Here is a 19,510-nt window from a genome sequence, read left to right on the forward strand (position 1 = left end):
ATTTGTCTGTGGAATGCTATCCCCAGAAAACTGTGAAGTCTTGGTCATAGAATTTATTTAAGGCTGTCTTTGATGAATTTTGGATAAATAAGGAACCAGATCAGTCATGATTTAATTGAATGACAGAGCAGGTTTGAAGTGTTGAATGGTCTACTCTTTCTCCTAACGCTAATGTTTCATATTCACAGATGCCGCCTGACCTGTTCAGTTTGTCCAGCATTTTTCATTTGCATTTTGGATTTCCAGCGTACACAGTTTTTTTTTTATTATTGATTGCCTTCAGTTATTATCTGGCAAGGATTCACAATGCAATAGAAGGTATTATGGCAGATGTGGATCAGGTGGTTTTTTTTGTATTTCTCAGTTGCAATGAAAGAGAGAAACTTCTAAATGAACACTTATGAAAGTTAACTAAGGCTCAAATTATCAAAATACAGCGTAGCTTGATTTGGTTGTTTTGTGGTTACCCAAATATCTGAAAATTGTTTTTGGGAGTAAGTAGTCTTAAACTGTTCTCATTTTTCCATAATTTAGCAGCTATCCACAGTAATATTGCCACAATGGGAATTTTGAGTGATAAATGAGTAGGGGTCAAATGAATTTGGGAATTGGGTCAAATTTTGATCTCTCCCCATCCCCGCTTCATTACTATGTATACTTATGTTCCATAAGACCATATTAAGAAGCTCTTTGCGACATTCCATAAAAACAAGATCAACTTGTCAACAATGACTTATCAAAATAAAATTATTTTGAATCTGTCCTTCATACACATTTAATCTTACTGAAAATTTTAGTGCACAAAATGGATTAAAAAGTGGGATGAAGCAACCAATTGAGAGAAGAAAGCACTAAAACACTGGACTGATCTTAAACTTGTTTAACAGTAGGTATCAAAAGTTTCTCTTTTTCAAGCTAAACAACATGAATTAGAGAAACTGGCTGGTCAGACCTGAAATATTTTGAAGCAATTTTGGCTCATGTAAAGCTGAATATTGGTCAAGCAGTCTTTGTTCTGTGGTGGAGGAAAAAAAATAGATTCACTGCACTGTACACAGTTCGGTTCATTTTTTGTTCAAATTTAAATAAGGCTAAGTATCTTATTTTGTTGGTAATCTGGTTCCAATGCCATAAAATGAAAAATTTCTAACAAACTAACTGTTCCATAAAGGGAGAACATCAGATTCCAACAAGCTGTTGAATGATAATCAAAATCATATATTGTAAATGAAACATGACGTGTCCAGTATAAGCCAGTTGATAGGTTTTTGAGGCAAGCTGGTGGACATTTCCTGATTTGTTTCAAAGTAGTCATAATGCTTTGAGAGAGGGGCGAGGAGCATTAAATATTCTCTCCGATCAATCTCATGCAGTTGTAGACCCAAGATAAGTTCAGAACAATCATTTTAAGAGGACAACCATGTTGCAAGATCGTTCCAGAAGACTGTGTATAGATGAAGTGTTTCCTGTTACAATCACTCGGTATCATCAATTCTAAAAGCAGAAACTGGGAAAGGTTAGGTGCGCGTGATAATGAATCCCAGGAAATGTCCAAAACCTAATACTTACATTAAAAATGTACATCTGGATCAAAGTGAATAGACTATTTATGGGATTGGTCTTTGGTACTTGAGACAGTAAATATGTAACAAAGCCAAGAAAATATAAGAGCATAATTTATCTAAAACCATCGAATAGTAACATTGGTTTGAGCTGACAGTCTCCAGCTATGTAATTCTAAGTGTTAGAAGTCAATGACTCTTGGCAAACCTTCATGGTTCATCATCATGACAACTATATCAGCAGAATTAAATGCGTCCAAGAGTTGAATGTGCAACTGTTTGTTATTAATAATGGATGCTACAATACTGCACTATTTAAATAGAGCATCTTCCAAACTGTAACCAAAAAACAACTTTGCGCTGTCATTGATCAGCTATAGTGTATTACTATCATTGTAAGTAAAACAAACTGGATAAATTGGTTACTATGACATGGCTTACAACTCAATGTAATTAACACAATATAATAAAGATCCTGCTAAAATGTAGTTAATGTAATTTTAAATAAGTAAATTGAGGTTTTGTTACATTGAATGCACCCACAGTGTCCACTATAATTTGGCAAAGAATGTTATCAGACTTTGGCAATTTGGTGCACTGGCAATATCATATTTACAGCAAGGTTGAATTAACAGAACACATTTTTCATTTGGACTTCCATATCCATAAAATCAGGATTATTTTGCAATTTCACTATTATCAAGAATTGCACTATTGTTGACTGCGTGATACACTGTTGCAATCTGAAGAGGGAGAATTTGAGACTGAACAGTTTCAAGAGTGTTTCAAATTAAGATTCTATTTGTCCTCTAATCAGCTGAGCATCAGAGCTAAAAGTCAATACCTGCAAAGGTAGCAGAGAACAACAGAACCGGCAGACAGAAAAAGTACACGTACGTTTGTGGTGTGAGCATGCATGAGGTACGTGTTTGTGTAAACCAAGAAAGATTAAAAGAATTCTAAAATAAAGTCGACTGTGGTCCACCCATCCAACTTAAGTACAAATGACAATATATTTCATCATTACAAAAATCAAAAGGCCTGAGAGAAATTAACTTTCCACATTGTAGTCTGGATTTTGACCCTCAGAATTCCATTTACTCTGTCGTGATTGAGCAGGTGTACATTTGATGGTTTTAAAGGGGTACAGTTGAAGTCTTACAGATTAGAAATCCTCGCTTTGCATTGCTTTCAGTAAAGTTGTGTGTTACAACAATGCTTTTTTGACTGTTATCAAGTAAACAGGTAGAATACTTTTGCTCTGAGTAGTCGTACATCGTGTGATAGCTTGTGGAACAACTGGGCACAATTACTGGCACATACTTTTGAGTTCAGTAGTTAGAAAATCACCTTTAGCACTAAGCGATCACATTACAACCATGAAGTAATTGGCTAAAAATACTGTGAGTCCTCTGCATCATAATGTACCCCAAACAAATGGGATTTGGGAGATTATGTTCTGCTGCAACTGTGCTCAAAATGAGCACATGGAAAGATATGGCAATTTACACCAGCCAAAGTGTTTTCAACTTCTTGCCTCATGAATACATTTGTTAATATTAGCACTGGCAGAGAGGTTTGTTGGGTCTATTCAAAGATAAGGCTTCCTCAACCAATTCTTAATTTGGTTCTCACACAAAGTCTTGGCTCACCCTGGTAGGTTCTAGAAAGTACTTGAAGATTTAGAGTTCCTTGCTGTTAAGTACCAATTGTCAGGATAAATATGTTGAATTACAATATGTTTTGTATTTCAGGTGAATCAATCTGCTTTCTCAGTTAGGCAAAGTACATGCCTACTGTGCTCAACTTGTACCCACGATTTTATCATCTGGTACATTGAGATATACCATTTTGCTAGTGAATGGAAGATATTGATAATGTATTTGATTATTGAAATAATTCAGACTTGCATTTTTCAATCCATATTGGATACTCCAACAGGGTAATTCAAAATGTGAATTTATTGGACACATGGTGAAAATGTGTGATACTAACAGATCGCTCCATTAATTGCTCCAAAAATAACTGAGCAAGCCTTTTATCTACCAGTCCCATCCCTCCACTCACTGCATTTGTATTTCAATCCTCATCTATTATGTACCTACATTTGCACATCTTCTGTTTTGCTTTATTGTTATTAGAATTTCATATACCCCAGCACTTATTAGCTCTATATTAACAGCCCACTCTGGTTTTACAAGCAGCTTTTAAACTTCAGTGGTGACTCCTACAAATACTGACAGTCCAAATGACACTGGTCCACACTGCAGAGATGACATCATTACAGAAACCATTTCTTTTAAAAGCTTAGAATGAAACTATATCAGAAAGGTCCATTACAAAAACAAACAAATTTGAACAGGTTATTTAAAAGATACTTTCACAACTAATGACCATAAAAGTAAGTTCTCCCTTCTATTTTTCACAAAGATTTCTTTTTGGTTCTCCAACTCTTCTTTGGTTAGCACACTAACTACTAAAATGATCAGTTGATACTCTCCCTGTACACCTCCATCCCCCATCACGAAGGACTCAAAGCACTCCGCTTCTTCCTTTCCCGCCGTACCACCCAGTACCCTTCCACCGACACCCTCCTTCGACTGACCGAACTGGTCCTCACCCTGAACAACTTTTCTTTCCAATCCTCCCACTTTCTCCAAACAAAAGGAGTAGCCATGGGCACCCGCATGGGCCCCAGCTATGCCTGCCTCTTCGTAGGGTATGTGGAACAATCCATCTTCCGCAACTACACTGGCTCCACCCCCCATCTTTTCCTTCGCAACATTGATGACTGTATCGGCGCTACCTCGTGCTCCCACGAGGAGGTTGAACAGTTCACCCACTACACTAACACCTTCCACCCCAACCTCAAATTCACCTGGACAGTCTCGGACTCCTCCCTCCCCTTCCTAGACCTTTCTGTTTCTATCTCAGGCGACCGAATCAACACGGACATCTACTACAAACCAACCGACTCCCACAGCTACCTGGACTACACCTCCTCCCATCCTGCCCCCTGTAAAAACGCCATCCCATTCTCCCAATTCCTACGTCTCCGCCGCATCTGCTCCCAGGAGGACCAGTTCAAAACACGTACAACACAGATGGCCTCCTTCCTCAAGGACCGCAATTTCCCCCCCGACGCGGTCGACGGTGCCCTCCACCGCATCTCCTCCACTTCCCGCTCCCCCGCCCTTGAGCCCCGCCCCTCCAACCGCCACCAGGACAGAACCCCACTGGTCCTCACCTACCACCCCACCAATCTCCATGTACAGAACCCCACTGGTCCTCACCTACCACCCCACCAATCTCCATGTACAGAACCCCACTGGTCCTCACCTACCACCCCACCAATCTCCATGTACAGAACCCCACTGGTCCTCACCTACCACCCCACCAATCTCCATGTACAGAACCCCACTGGTCCTCACCTACCACCCCACCAATCTCCATGTACAGAACCCCACTGGTCCTCACCTACCACCCCACCAATCTCCATGTACAGAACCCCACTGGTCCTCACCTACCACCCCACCAATCTCCATGTACAGAACCCCACTGGTCCTCACCTACCAATCTCCATGTACAGCGCATCATCCGCCGTCACTTCCGCCACCTCCAAACAGACCCCAGCACCAAGGATATATTTCCCTCCCCTCCCCTATCAGCTTTCCGTAGAGACCACTCCCTCCGCGACTCCCTTGTCAGATCCACACCCCCCACCGACCCAACCACCACTCCCGGCACCTTCCCTTGCAACCGCAGGAGGTGCAACACTTGCGCCCACACCTCCCCCCTCACTTCTCTCCAAGGCCCCAAAGGAAACTTCCATAGTCCCTCCTCCCTACCTTTTATCTTCTCCTGCTGAACACTCTCTGCTCATTCCTGAAGAAGGGCCTGTGCCCGAAACGTCGAATCTCCTGTTCCCTGGATGCTGCCTGACCTGCTGTGCTGTTCCAGCAATAAAGTTTCAACTTTGATCTCCAGCATCTGCAGACCTCACTTTCTACTCTTCCTGATTAGGTCAGCTGCACTGTCTTGGTATGTATTCTCCTTCATGACAACAGGATCCCTCTTCTCACCCTTCACGTCACTCGTCTACAACTTCCAAAACCTGCAACTCATCAAAAGGTCAAATAAAGAATCCAACATATTCTTGCAGTAGTGCTTAAAGTTTTGTTAAAAATAACTAAAACCTTTCTCACATATTCATCGATCAAATCCATAGTGTTGATTGCTAATAATTGATCAGGTATCAGTTTTCTTTTAAATAAAGAATTTTGATACCATTTGTTGACACATTGCCTCAGCTTCTTAAAGAATTACCCCTTAGATAAAAAAACATAAAATCACTGTAGTAATTATGAGAAAGGAATAAAAAGGAAAGGGAGGTAAAATTCATTGATAAAAACAAAGTGCTGTAAATATTCAGTATGTTTACAGCTGTGATGAATAGACAGTGCACTCATTGGATTATGGAGGATTCCAGGGACAAATGTCAGAATGAGAGCCAGGTGGGGAACTGAAATGACAAACAACAAGAAGTTTGCAGTCATGCTTGACTAGATGTCTTCTACAGGATGGCTACCCAGTTTGCATTTGATCCTCAATGCAAAAGTGACAACATAGTGAGTGGCAAATACAAATATAATATAATAAACTGAAAATACAAGCAAATCACTATTCCACTTGAAAGGAGTCTCTGAGCATTGGATAGTCAAAAAGGAGAAGATTAAAAGCATCTCTTGTGCTTACATGGAAATATACTTATGAAGTGAAAGTGTTGAAGGCAATGGAGGACTGAATCAGGATATCACAAAGCATACACTCCCTTTTGAGAGGGACGGGCATGGGTAAAATGTTTATGGTGGCACCATGCTCGATATGGCAAAAATGGCATAAGAATATAATGTTTGCACTACTTTGCATTTGAATTTGAGGAAAAAATTAGTTTGAGTCTTGATTGAATAATTTATTTTAAAAAAAAAGCTAAATAAAGAAGATGATGATTGTACAAAACATAAGAACCTTCTATCAATCCACTACGGGCCATTTTATCAACTCAAATAAGCCAGTTCTGCAGTGGTGTACTGTATCATCACAAGGACATCTGCAACAAGTGCAAAAAAACACTTATCATTGACTACAATGGACAGAACAAAAATTGAACACGAAGAACTAATACATTTTTAAAAATCAAGCCGCAAGTCTTCTACACGTATACAATCTGTAGTATCCAATGGAGATTTGCCACTATTTTTTGAATAGGTCTAATAAAAGCTCAGACATTAATTTTCAAATACCAAAGAATGACAGTGAAACTTATAGTACAAAAGTAAGCTCATAATTGAAGTGAACTAACGTTGACAAAGTAAATCAAACAACAGGCTTTCTCCTTTACAAAGCTAAGCAAAAAATGATTGCTTTATTTGCAGGACATTCACAAGCTTACCTCCTACTGTTTCTCTTTCCTCCTCCTCAATGCTATTTTTGATGCACTCATACTCTTCATCAATATTTTGAGTTCCACGAATCTGACTTAAGACTCTGCGAGCTTTCTGAGTTTTTCCTTTTTGCACCAACCACCGTGGACTTTCTGGAAGGAAAAGGAATCCCACGAACTGGACAACAGCAGGAACAGCTGAAAGACCAAGCATGTATCTGGAACAGCAATTACAATATGAAGGGTAAACTCGTTTGCTAATACATAATTGTTTTGAATGTTATGGCAGTTCCAAACAAAATTAAGCTGTAAAAGTTTACTTCAAAGTATGGCAAAATGCAAATTAAGCAGGTAATGCAAAGCACTGATATAGCAATTTCTATGCCTCTTTCGTAGCAAGTTCAAATAGTATTTCAGTGTCATGAAACCGAGGGAAGAACCAATTCTGAATAACGAGATGATTAAAGATGCTAAAACATTTGTGAGCAGTTTAGATAAACTAGTATTAGCATCAAACAAAAAGCACTGACCAACAGAACAGCTCGAGGGAAAGAGAATGAAAAGTGGGCAAGAAAGAAGAAATACAGTAGAGAGTGAAGAGGAAGACAAAGTATAGGAAAAAAAAGACAAAAGCTGAGGAATGGTAAAATCTGAAGTGAACTTAGGGGAAAATTGAGAACAAAAGAACGTCCTGGCAAAGGAAACAGCTTATTATTTAGTGGAGGGATTTTTGGTACAGAGGTCAAACCGGTTTAAACAGGATGGAAAAATTAAGCAGTATGGCAGCATCTGTAAACTTAACTTTCTTTTAAAAAAACCAATTGCAACCAAAACATTAACTCCATTTCATTCTCCAAGAAATTTTCCAGCAAATTTGTATTTTTTATTTCAGAATTTTGGCAGCCACAATATATTCTTTTCAGGAGCAAATTACAAGTTAAATACCACTGTCAGACCAAGTTACTCTGGTCTAGTAAAGTTAATTTGGAGTAATTTTTGAATGATACCATTATTTAGCACATAGTGGTAACTGTCCACTAGGGTTAAATTCAGCAGTCACGACGGTATTGTCCACCAGGGTTAAATCTGGCAGTCACGACGTGTGTGGCAGGTGCCCCAGTGTCCATGGATAATATCACTAAGGGCAGCATGTAAAAAATATTTTGGCAAAACACAGACTATATTAATTCAGAGGATGAGAGGTAATTGAAATTGATATGACAATTGCACTGAGAAAAGTAATGCTTGATACAAATGACGGCAATAGTTATTGGAGTAGGAATCAATTGTAGCAAATCTTACAGGAATCGAGAAAACACAGAGCGGATGCAATTTCTGACAGTGACAGCACTGTGGACAAGCTTATTGCAAGGGATATAAAGTACAAGAATAAAAAAGGTCTTGCTTCAATCGTACCAGGCTTTGATGAGATTAAAATCGGGAATAGTGTGCGGTTTTGATCTCCATATTTAAGACCGACTCCCATTGGAAGCAGTAAAGTGATGATTCATTATATTGAATGAGAGGTTGGTTCCCCAACTGGTGAAAACTGTAACATGGGGCCACAGCTTCTGAATCAGGAGGTAAATCATTTAATAATGAGATGCAGTGAAATTTTCTCGAAGTACTCTGAATTTTTGAAAATTTCAAAAATAACAAATTATGGATCTCCCATTGTTGCCTATATATCATTAAATATATTCACATTGCTTTGGTCTCAGGGAATGAAGAGCTATGAAGAGCGAATACGGAAATGGAATTTAATTTTAAGTTCATCATGATCATATTGAATGGAGAAGCAGGATTAATGGGCCATATGATCTACTCCGATTTCACATATTTTATACAACATAAGGAGTTTTTTTAAAATTACTCAAAATACTCAGCAGACCTTGTCGTATTTGTGAAGAAAAGGCAGAGATAACGTTTGATTGGAAATGGCAAAAGTTAGAGATGTATCACATTTTAAGCAAGTGTCAAAGTTAAAGGCAAGCAATGGGTGCAATTTTGGAGGACATGAAAAAGTATAAAAGAGGTCCAAGAAGATAACCAGGACAGCAGAAGAGGGGATTGAGAATAGAAGGCAATAGCATAAGACTGGGTAATTCATTTTTTGAAAATTCTTACTCATCTCCAAGATAGGAAAGTATCCAAACATACTAATTAGAATGGGTAGGTCCATGAACTAAACCAATAAATTATAAGAACATTATCCCATTTCAGGAGATATCAGGATCATTGTTTTACAAGTTCAAGTAGGTCTTCAGTTTTCATTTCAGGAGAACCATGGAACAAAGGTGAGAAAAGATTGAAGTTATGGGTTTTAGTTTTCCATGATGGATTGGAAAAAAACAAATGCAAAAGCATTTTTGTTTGTTTTTAACATCTTCCCTGACTGAATTTATTTCCCACCTCTCAACACAGTAATTAAAAAAAATAGTGGAATGCCTGGCATCCCACTACCTCACCAAAGTGATTTTATGTATATGTTAAAGACAAGACTGCTAAATGAGCAATGTCAGTCTATAAAACGCAGTTAAGCCCCAACTTGACCTCTTCCAGCACACCCTATCATTTAAGCAGAAGTCAGATAGTATTTTGCATATACATTGCAACCTCCAATTTTATACCATGCATGGTGTGTAACAAATACAATCTCACGTTCCGGAGCAAAAGATTTGGAAATTACTTTACCAAACCTATCTTGTCTGTAACCAACTCACTGTCCTTTGGCTGTCACAATGACTCGCCACTTCATTCTCAGTCCAACACCACCACCTGTGGCTTCCAAACCAATGTCAAAAGACCCTCAATATCCAATGTGGTATCGAGACAAAATGCACATTTGTATTATCGTTTAATTAAACTGTAACCAGCTGAAGGACCCTCTCTACACCATTAACAGTATTCCTAAAATGATGGATTTGAAAACTACACTATTTTGGAAAAACTGCTCAAGTTTGTACATATTTGTAGGATTTGGCCATTGAATGACAATGTTATAAAATTGTGATCTTCACTTCAATAAGCCATTTTATTTGAACCCAGGGTCAAACCTACTTTTCTCTACAAGCAGTAGATGTGGGCTAAAATGTTCTACTTTCACATTTAACATTGTTTCCTTATTAACTTTATTTTCTTTAAATTTTTCTCTGCTCATCCATCTTCACATTGTCACATGGAAGGAGAACAATAAACATGGTGTGTTCTTCCTGCTTAATTTGGGATATTGGGCACAGATCTAGTGCCAAGGACCAGAACATTGCAGAAGTGTTTCCAGCTGCAGCACCAAGAAGCTTGAGTTTTGAAACTGGATTGACTAGAACTGGAGCATCTAAGAGGCTGAGTGCAGGGAGGTGATCACCCCACATGTTGAGACTCCACTGGCAGCGAAGGAAGACATGACCATCAGCTAGAAGAAGATGCTAAACATGTAATGCAGGAATTCTGTGGCTATTCCCTACAAAACAGGTACAGGGAGACAGTTCAGGGGAATGGCCTCTCAGATGAAAGTAACAACAGCCAAACGTTTTGCACCATGGCTGGATCTGCTGCACAGATCCAGCTATGGAGAGAATGAACAAGTATGGCAAGGCTATAGTAATAGGGGATTCATATGGGGAAATGGAGATTTCCATGGCTGCAAGGAGACTCCAGGATGTGCCAAGGATGTTACGTTCAAAAAAGATCTCAGGAGCAGCTACAGGACATCCTCAAGGGGAGGATGAACAGCTAGTGGTCATGGTACCAATGACACGGGGTAACAAGGGATGAGATTGCAAAAGCAGAACATAGGCAGTTAGGAAGCAAGTTAAAAGTAGGACATTAAAGCTAGTGATCTCAGAATTCCTACCAGTGCCACATGCCAAGTCAGAGAAGAAACAGCAGGCTAATACATGGCTGGAGAAATGGTGGGAATGGGAGAGTTTGAGATTCCTGGAATATGGGACCAGTACTGGGGGAAGTGGGGCCAGTACAAGCTGGACAGGTAGCACCTGTGCAAAACTGGAACTGATGTCCTGGGAGAATCTTTGCTAAAGTGGTGGAGAGAATTTAAACTAAAATAGCAGGGGTTAGGAAGCTCCACAAGGAGAAAGAAAAGGAAGAGGTACAAAAAAATGCAAGAAAAGTGATAGATGGAGAATTCAAAGGCACAAATCAAACAGGGCCTCAGTTCAAAATAACTTGAATGGGTCGAAATGTTAAAAAGACAGACCCCAAAACTTGTGTCTTAAATGTACAGAGATTCACATTAAAGTGAATGAATTAATGATGCAAATAGATTTAAACGCATACTACATAATCATTATTGTAGGGTGACCATGATGGGATGGAAATGTGTTGCTGGAAAAGCGCAGGTCAGGCAGCATCTAGGGAACAGGAGAATCGACGTTTCGGGCATTAGCCCTTCTTCAGGATGGGATCTAAGTATCGAAGGTATTCAATTTTTGGAAGGACACACAAAAAGGAAATGGAAATGGAGTAGCAATACTGGTTAAAGAAAACAAATACATAATAGTGAGGAAGAATTTTAGCTATAGGGATTCTGTATGAATGGAGCTCAGAAACACCAAGCAGCAGAGAACAACAGTGGGGTTGTATATATTGTGGCGGTAATGTGAGGAAGACATTGAACAGGGAAATAGAGATGCAAATCATAAAAGGTACAGTTGTAATCATAGGTGACATTGCATATAGATTGGACAAATCATACCAGTAAAAATACCTTAGGAAGAGGAATTCCTGATTGTGTACACAATGGTTTTCTGGGTCAATGCGTTGAGGTCGTCCTAGATTGAATATTGCATAATGAGAAAGGAACAGTTAGCAATCTGACTGTGCAACGCCTTTAGGGAAGACTGGTGATAATGTGAAATAATTCTTCCTTAAGAGAGTGTGACATAGCTGACTCATGTCCTGAATCTAAATATACAAAACTACAATGGTAAGAGGTGTCAGCTGGCAGTGTTAAATTGGGGAACATCAAAGGATGACAGGGGATAAGCAATGGAAAACACTTAAAATGCACAAGAAAATCTGCAGCAGTTGTTCACTGTCTGGTACAAAAATAAAACCAGAAAACTGCCCCAAACATGGCTAACAAAGGAAATGAGAATAGTATCAGATCTAAGGATGGGGCATACAAATTAGCAACATAGAAAATAATCCAGCAGACTTTAGGATTGAGTGCAGTTTAGATTTCAGGACAAAAGAATGGCTGGGGTGGGGGGGTGGAGGTGTATAGAGTATGAGAAAACCATTGCTTTGAAAACTCATTGTAAAAGATTAAGAACATGAAGAGATAAAAGATTAGTGAGGACAAATGTAGGTCCCTTATACTCAGAAACACGGCAAGTTACAACAAGAAACAAACAGATAGCACACTTACAAAATATGTACTTAGGTTCTGTCTTCACAAAGGAGGACATGAATAACGTCCCAAAAATGAGGGATCACAGGGCCCTGAGTGAGAGGAAAGAACTGAAGGAAATCAGTATTTGTGATACGTCGATGGGGAGGATAAAGCGGATAGGTGGGAAAGATGATGGCTCGGTAGGTCAGATCATGAAGGTGGTGCTGAGTTGGAGGGTTGGATTTGGGATGAAGTAGAGGGAGAGGAGATTTGGAAACTGGTGAAGTCAATGTTGATGCCATATGGTTGGAAAGTCCCGAGGCAAAAGGCGAGGCATTCTTTTTCCAGATGATGGTTGACTTTGATTTGGTGGTGGAGGTGGCCCAGGACTTGCATGTCTTTGGGGGAGTCAGAGGGGGAGTTGAAGTAGTTGGCCAGAGGACTATTCCAGCGACATTCCCTGAACCCACTCCGCAAGTCGACATTCTGTCTCCCTAACGTAGAGGGGACCACAGAGAGCAATGGACGCAGTAGATGAGGTGGGTGGATTGAAATGATCCTTTAGGGCCTTGGATGGAGGTGAAGAGGGAGGATGTGGGTGCAGGTTTTACATCTCATGCTGTGGCAAGGGAAGGTACCAGGTGTGGAGAGTGGGTTGTTGAGGTGGGTGAATTTACCGAGGAAGTCACGGAGGGAGTGGTCTCTGCCAAATGCTGATAGGGGTGTGGAGGGGAAAATATCTGTAGTGGTGAGGTCTGACTGTTGGTGGTGGAAATGGTGGAGAACAATGTTCTGTATCCAGAGATTCATGGGCTGAAATCTATCCTTCTTGCAGTTAGAGGGGTGGGGTTTGAGGCCAGAGAAGTGGAAAGTAGAAGAAATGCACTGGTGGGCATTATTGATCACATGGGAGAAATTGCAGTCCTTGAAATAGAACAACATCTGGGATATCATGGAGTGGAATTGTTCCTCCTGGGAGCAGATATGGTGGAGGCGAAGGAATTGGGACTAAGGGATTGCATTTTTACAGGAGAGGGAATGGGAGGTGGTGTAGTCAAGGTAGCTGTGGGAGTCAGTGGTTTTGAAATAGATGTCTGTGTCGAACCCGTCACCGGAGGCATCCCAGATCCAACCCTCCAAATGGCACTGTCCTCTCGACCTGTCCAACTTCCTTCCCGCCTGCCACTCCATCCTCCCCATCTATCTATTACAATTACCTCCTACCTGCATCTGCCTATCGCCTTCCCACCTACCTTCGCCTCAACCCCATATTTACCTCTCAGTCCCCTTCCCTCACCACATTCCTGATGCCCATTCTCCTGCTCCTCAGATGCTGCCTGACCTGCTGTGGTTTTCCAGTGCCACATTTTTCGACTCTTCTCTCCGGCATCTGCAGTCCTCACTTCTAAAAATTTACAGAGTCAGCCTGGATTTATGAAAGGTAAATCATGCTTGAAAACCTTCTGGAATTTTTTGTGGATCTAGAAGAATTAAAACTAGAAGAAACGATCAGGGGGTGACAGTAGATATGGTTTACTTGGACTTTCATTCCGCTTTCGATAAATTCCCATTTAAGAGATTAACACATAAAAATAAAGCACATGGGATTGCAGTAGTACATTGACAAAGATACAGAACTGGTTAGCAAACAAAATAAAGTAGGAATAAATGAATCTTTTCCAAATTAGCAAGTGGCATACTGCAGGAATCAGTGCTTGAGTGCCAGATATGCACAATATAACATTAATGATTTAGCGGAGAACTAAACGTAATAGCTCCAAATTTGCAGGCAAAAGCTGGGTGGGAGGTGAATTGCGAGGGGGGTGCACAGATGCTTCAGTGTGACTTGGACAAATTGAATGAGTCGGCAAACTCATGACAGATGAAATATCATGTGGATAAATGCAAGGCCATTGATTTTAGCAGGAAGGCAGATTATCTGAATGGCAATAGATAAGGCAAGGGAGAAGTGCAATGAGATCTGGGCACCTTGTACACCAGTCACTTAAAATAAGTGCACTTGCGCAGGTGCAGCAGGTAACAGTGAAGGTGGATGATGTGTTGACATTCATAATGAGAGGATTTGAGTATAGCAACAGCGAAGTCTTGCTGCAATTTTACAGGGCCTTGGTGAGACAGCTGGAGTATTGTGTGCAGTTTTGGTTTTCTTATCTTAAGGGCATTCTGGCTATGGGAGGGTGTGCAAAGATTTACCAGAATGATTCCTGGAAGACTGGTAATGAAGAAACACAAATGGTTAAGAATCTATTCACTGGAATTTAGAAGAATGAGGGGAATCTTGTAGAAACCTATAAAATTCTAACAAATTAAGTTTGCCATGTTTAGACAAGGTAAAAGCAAGAAGGATGTTCCAACGACCAGGAGTCCAGAAACAGGGATTATAGCCTAAGGATTTGGGATAAGCTATTTAGGACTGAGATAAAGAGAAATTTCTTCACCTACAGTGGTGAGCTTGTGCAATCCTCTGCCACAGAAAGCAGTTGAGGTCAAATCTGAATATTTCAAGGAGGAGTTAGTTCTTAGGGCTAAAGGGGTCAAAGGGTATGGGTAGTAAGACAAAATTGGGTACCGAGTTGGAAGATCAGCCATATTCATTTTGAATGGTGAAAACAAGCTAGGAGGGTTAAATAGGCTATTCTTGCTCCTATTTTCTGTTTCTACATCTGAAGCAGGTAGTCTAATGGATGATTCATGCTGCCATCGTCCTGCATTTACTTTGTGCTAGTACCTAAACAACTTAATATGCCAACTGAGGATTTGTCCATCAAGATTAATATCAAAAATAGCTTTTAAAAACAAACATCTAGTAAAAACAAACATCAAACAGAAGTACAGAAAGAAGCAAGCTAGAAAAGGCTGGAAATTCTCATCAGCTCAGGCAACACCTGTGAAGAGAAACAGTTTGTATTTCGGGTCAATGACCCTTCAGAATCCTCTCTCTCCATGGATAGTGCCTGAGCTAATTCCTAAAATCAAAAAGATATAGATGATTAAGTATGAACCATTCAAAAAATGCAAATTAAATATTTACGTATACAATATTGGGATCGGGTTAATTAAACACATACTTCATTGCAGTAGGAGATCTTTTGAAAAGCATAAGTCAGATATTCTAAGTGGATAGAAAGCAACAGCCCTGAAAAGGAATTCTGCTGCATGCAGAGGTATTGTGGATGACAGGAAATTTATAGACAGATAATAAATGCTAGATCCCTACCAATGTCAACAATCAATGTAAATGCTGAGGCAACATGGTTCACTCCATGACGTGAAGATGCAGCTAAGAGCTAAACAAGTTCAGAATCTAAAACCCTACCCAATGCTGAGAACTAATGTACTGAAACTGGGCACCACTCTTGTTACTGCTTGAACAACATGGCAAATTTATTTCAGTTTAGCCAGGGTAAGGGCATTGACAAAGGGCAGTGAGGAATACTGCCAGCTGTATCTCATTCACAAAAGAGAAAAAAAAAGTCATTTTAACACAATCAGGTAATGTTCAAGGGAAAAAGGACAGCAACTGTTAATAAGTGAATAGTTTTCCTTCTTTATGATTTTACTGGAGTACATTCCTATTTGTATTCTTCTTTACATCTGGAAGCAATTTTCACAAAATAGAATGATCTTAGTTGAACGCTAACAGTTGTTGGCTATTTTCCACATTGATGGAAATGTGTTGCTGGAAAAGCGCAGCAGGTCAGGCAGCATCTAGGGAACAGGAGAATCGACGTTTTGGGCATTAGCCCTTCTTCAGGAATGAGGAAAGTTGGTCCAGCAGGCTAAGATAAAAGATAGGGAGGAGGGACTTGGGGGAGGGGAAGACCTGCATATCCTTGGTGGAGTGGGAGGGGGAATTGAAATGTTGAGCTACAGGGTGGTTGGGTTGGTTGGTCCGGGTGTCCCAGAGGTGTTCTCTGAAACGCTCCGCAAGTAGCCTGCCTGTCTCCCCAATATAGAGGAGGCCACATCGGGTGCAGAGGATGCAATCGATGATGTGTGTGGAGGTGCAGGTGAATTTGTGGCGGATATGGAAGTTTCCTTTGGGGCCTTGGAGGGTGGTGAGGGGGGAGGTGTGGGCGCAAGTCTTGCACCTCCTGCGGTTGCAGGGGAAGGTGCGGGGAGTGGAGGTTGGGTTGGTGGGGGGTGTGGATCTGACGAGGGAGTCACGGAGGGAGTTGTCTTTACGGAATGCTGATAGGGGAGGGGAGGGAAATATATCCTTGGTGGTGGGGTCCGTTTGGAGGTGGCGGAAATGGCGGCGGATGATGCGCTGTACATGGAGATTGGTGGGGTGGTAGGTGAGGACCAGTGGGGTTCTGTCCTGGTGGCGGTTGGAGGGGCGGGGTTCAAGGGCGGAGGAGCGGGGACGGAGGATCGGGAAGTGGAGGGCATCGTTGACCACGTCGGGGGGGAAATTGCGGTCCTTGAAGAAGGAGGCCATCTGGGATGTGCGTTTTTGGAACTGGTCCTCCTGGGAGCAGATGCGGCGGAGTCGAAGGAATTGGGAGAATGGGATGGCGTTTTTACAGGGGGCAGGATGGGAGGAGGTGTAGTCCAGGTAGCTGTGGGAGTCGGCCACATTGGTCCTATAACGGCTACAATTAAGAAGGATCATAAATGTGATGTGTGAAGCTCGTCTTTATGTTATGGATAACGTTATAACAAATACAAAAATAAAGGCAAAAGTCACAGAGTATGGGCTGGGTTATCTCCCATAAGGGACAAATGCTAAGGGTGAAGTAAAAATCATTACTGTTTAAAATCAAGACTTCAACTAGTCTGAAGGTAGGGAAAAGCACTGCATCAGCAATATCGAGAATGACAGTCATGAGGATAATTTCATTTCTTCTTTGGTGAATGTATGCTATCAGCTGCTCTGCTGCATAACTACATTGGTAACATATATATTAAGCTTTTTAAATCTGCCACATTGAAAAAAATTGATGGCAACCAATGAAGAAATTAGTGGGAGGCCAAGATGTGGCTGAGCATATTGGTACTGAAGGAACATTTGAATTTGGGAGCAACATATCGGAGGCTGAGGAGAAAATTTCAAGTGCAAGACTTGAAAAAGCTGAAGATGTCAATGATGATGAGGAGACTAAAATAAGGAGGTTGTAAACATAGATTATGAATTTAAAAGTATGGAAATCCATTTGGTCAAGTTCCTGGTGTCAGGAAATTAAGCACCTGTCCACCTCTGTACTTACACCATAATTAGCACCAAAGATCTTGCCAGGGAGTCAAAATAAATCAACAAGGTAGTTGTTGTAGACAAATAAACCAAGAACAGGAATCTGAACATGTCAAGCTTAAGATCCAAAGACAGCATTAGGAACTCTTATCTGCATACATGATAAAAGAAAGTAACAAATGCAAAAATTTTAGGCAATGAATTTTTTCTTTAATATTAATTCATCGGATCTGATCATCATTGGCATGGCCTTCTTTTGTTGCTACGCATAAATGCCCTCAAGAAGTGGAGGTAAGCTACTTCTTAAACATTGCAGTACATGTGGTATGGGTATAGACACAGTACTGCTGGGATGAAAGTCAGTGGCTAGGGTCAAAATTATCAATGGTTATGCAACGTTGGTTTCAGGTTGAACTTGAAGTGGTGGGGGGAGGCAGTGCAACTGCATTGTGCAACTGCAGAACTTTAAAGCATTCCTGAATAACAATATGAAAATAGATGCATAAATTACAATATTATTGAGCTTATGGTGGCATACAAGAGCAGAGTCAAAAAAGTGTGGCACTGGAAAAGCACAGCAGGTCAGGCAACATCCGACGAGCAGCAGGTCGACGTTTCAGGCATAATCCCTTCATTAGGAATGTGAGGGGAGTGCTGGGACAGAGATAAATAGGAGGGTGGGGTGAGGCAAGTAACTGGGAAAGTGATAAGTGGATGCAGGCAGGGTGTTAGTTGTGATAGGTCAGGGGAAGGGTGGAGCGGGTAGGTGGGAAGGAAGATGGACAGGTGGGACAGGTCAAGACAGCAGTGTCGAGTTGAAGGGTTGGATCTGGGATGAGTTGAGCAACGGAGATTTGCAAACTAGTGAAGTCAATATTGATGCCATGTGGTTGAAGGGCCCTAAGGAGAAAGATGATGCATTCTTCCTCCAGTTGTCGTATGGCTTGGATTTGTCAGTGGAAGTGGCTCAGGACTTGCATGCTCTTGTAGTGGGAGGGGAGTCGAAGAGTGGGAGTACAAACGCAGAGTAAAACAAAAGGTGACATCATGAAACATGAGAGGCTTGTGATTCTTCATCTGTTGACTGGACAAAGGAAAACGGAGAGGTTGAATAAAAGTCAACTAGTTACCGAAAGGTCAATACTTTGAAGCGTTAACGGAAAAAACCAAATTTTGTACGCTGAACGCATGAATACAATAAGACAGCGTAATAACTTCTTAACTGTGATTGATGATGCAACAGTTTGTACTTTGGTTGACAATCTTGACTTGTTTGAGAAATTTGCACGTTTTTTTACAAATCCTGAGATACGAGCCTCAACCAGGATTTTGTTTTTAAGTGGAGAAAGTGAGGACTGTGGATGCTGGAGATCAGAGCTGAAAATGTGTTGCTGGAAAAGCACAGCAGGTCAGGCAGCATCCAAGGAACAGGAGAATCGACATTTTGGGCATGAGCCTGAAGAAGGGCTCATGCCCGAAACATTGATTCTCCTGTTCCTTGGATGCTGCCTGACCTGCTGTGCTTTTCCAGCAACACATTTTCAGCTTTTGCTTTTAAGTGTCAGCCTTGTAAATTTGGGGCCTGCACTTAATATCCATGCAAATCATGGTTATAAGTCTCTTCCACAATCTACAATTATCATTAAAAATGTAACTTTAACATCCAATATCTAATTATAAAATCACCTAACTCTAGGCTCATAACATTGAAACCTCTCTTTATCTGAACTCGATATTGTAGTTCTACGATTTTAAAATCCAGTTGTAGTGAGATCTAAAACGATTAAAACCTTAAGCAAATGATATTTTCAATATTTTGTAAATCAACTTGTTCAGAGATGTTATTACACATGTTTGGGTCAAGTGGGACTTTAAGGCAAGTTTGCTGCGTTCAGAGGCAAGGACATGTTACAAAAAGAACGGGGAGAGCATTTCTT

At 40.7% G+C, this 19,510-nt stretch overlaps 1 protein-coding gene across 3 annotated transcripts in view; it reads right to left on the bottom strand.

The window, feature by feature from the left end:
* The window catches only part of LOC122561657 (proton myo-inositol cotransporter-like), a 149,594-nt gene that overhangs the window by 77,826 nt on the left and 52,258 nt on the right, over positions 1–19,510 (bottom strand). For all 3 annotated transcript variants that reach the window (XM_043713609.1, XM_043713608.1, XM_043713610.1), the window contains exon 3: positions 7,015–7,223. In XM_043713609.1, the coding sequence (XP_043569544.1) occupies positions 7,015–7,223 (209 nt within the window). The remainder of the gene's footprint in view (positions 1–7,014; positions 7,224–19,510) is intronic.

This window comes from Chiloscyllium plagiosum, chromosome 23, assembly GCF_004010195.1.
Source record: "Chiloscyllium plagiosum isolate BGI_BamShark_2017 chromosome 23, ASM401019v2, whole genome shotgun sequence".
Classification (NCBI taxonomy): Eukaryota; Metazoa; Chordata; class Chondrichthyes; order Orectolobiformes; family Hemiscylliidae; genus Chiloscyllium; species Chiloscyllium plagiosum.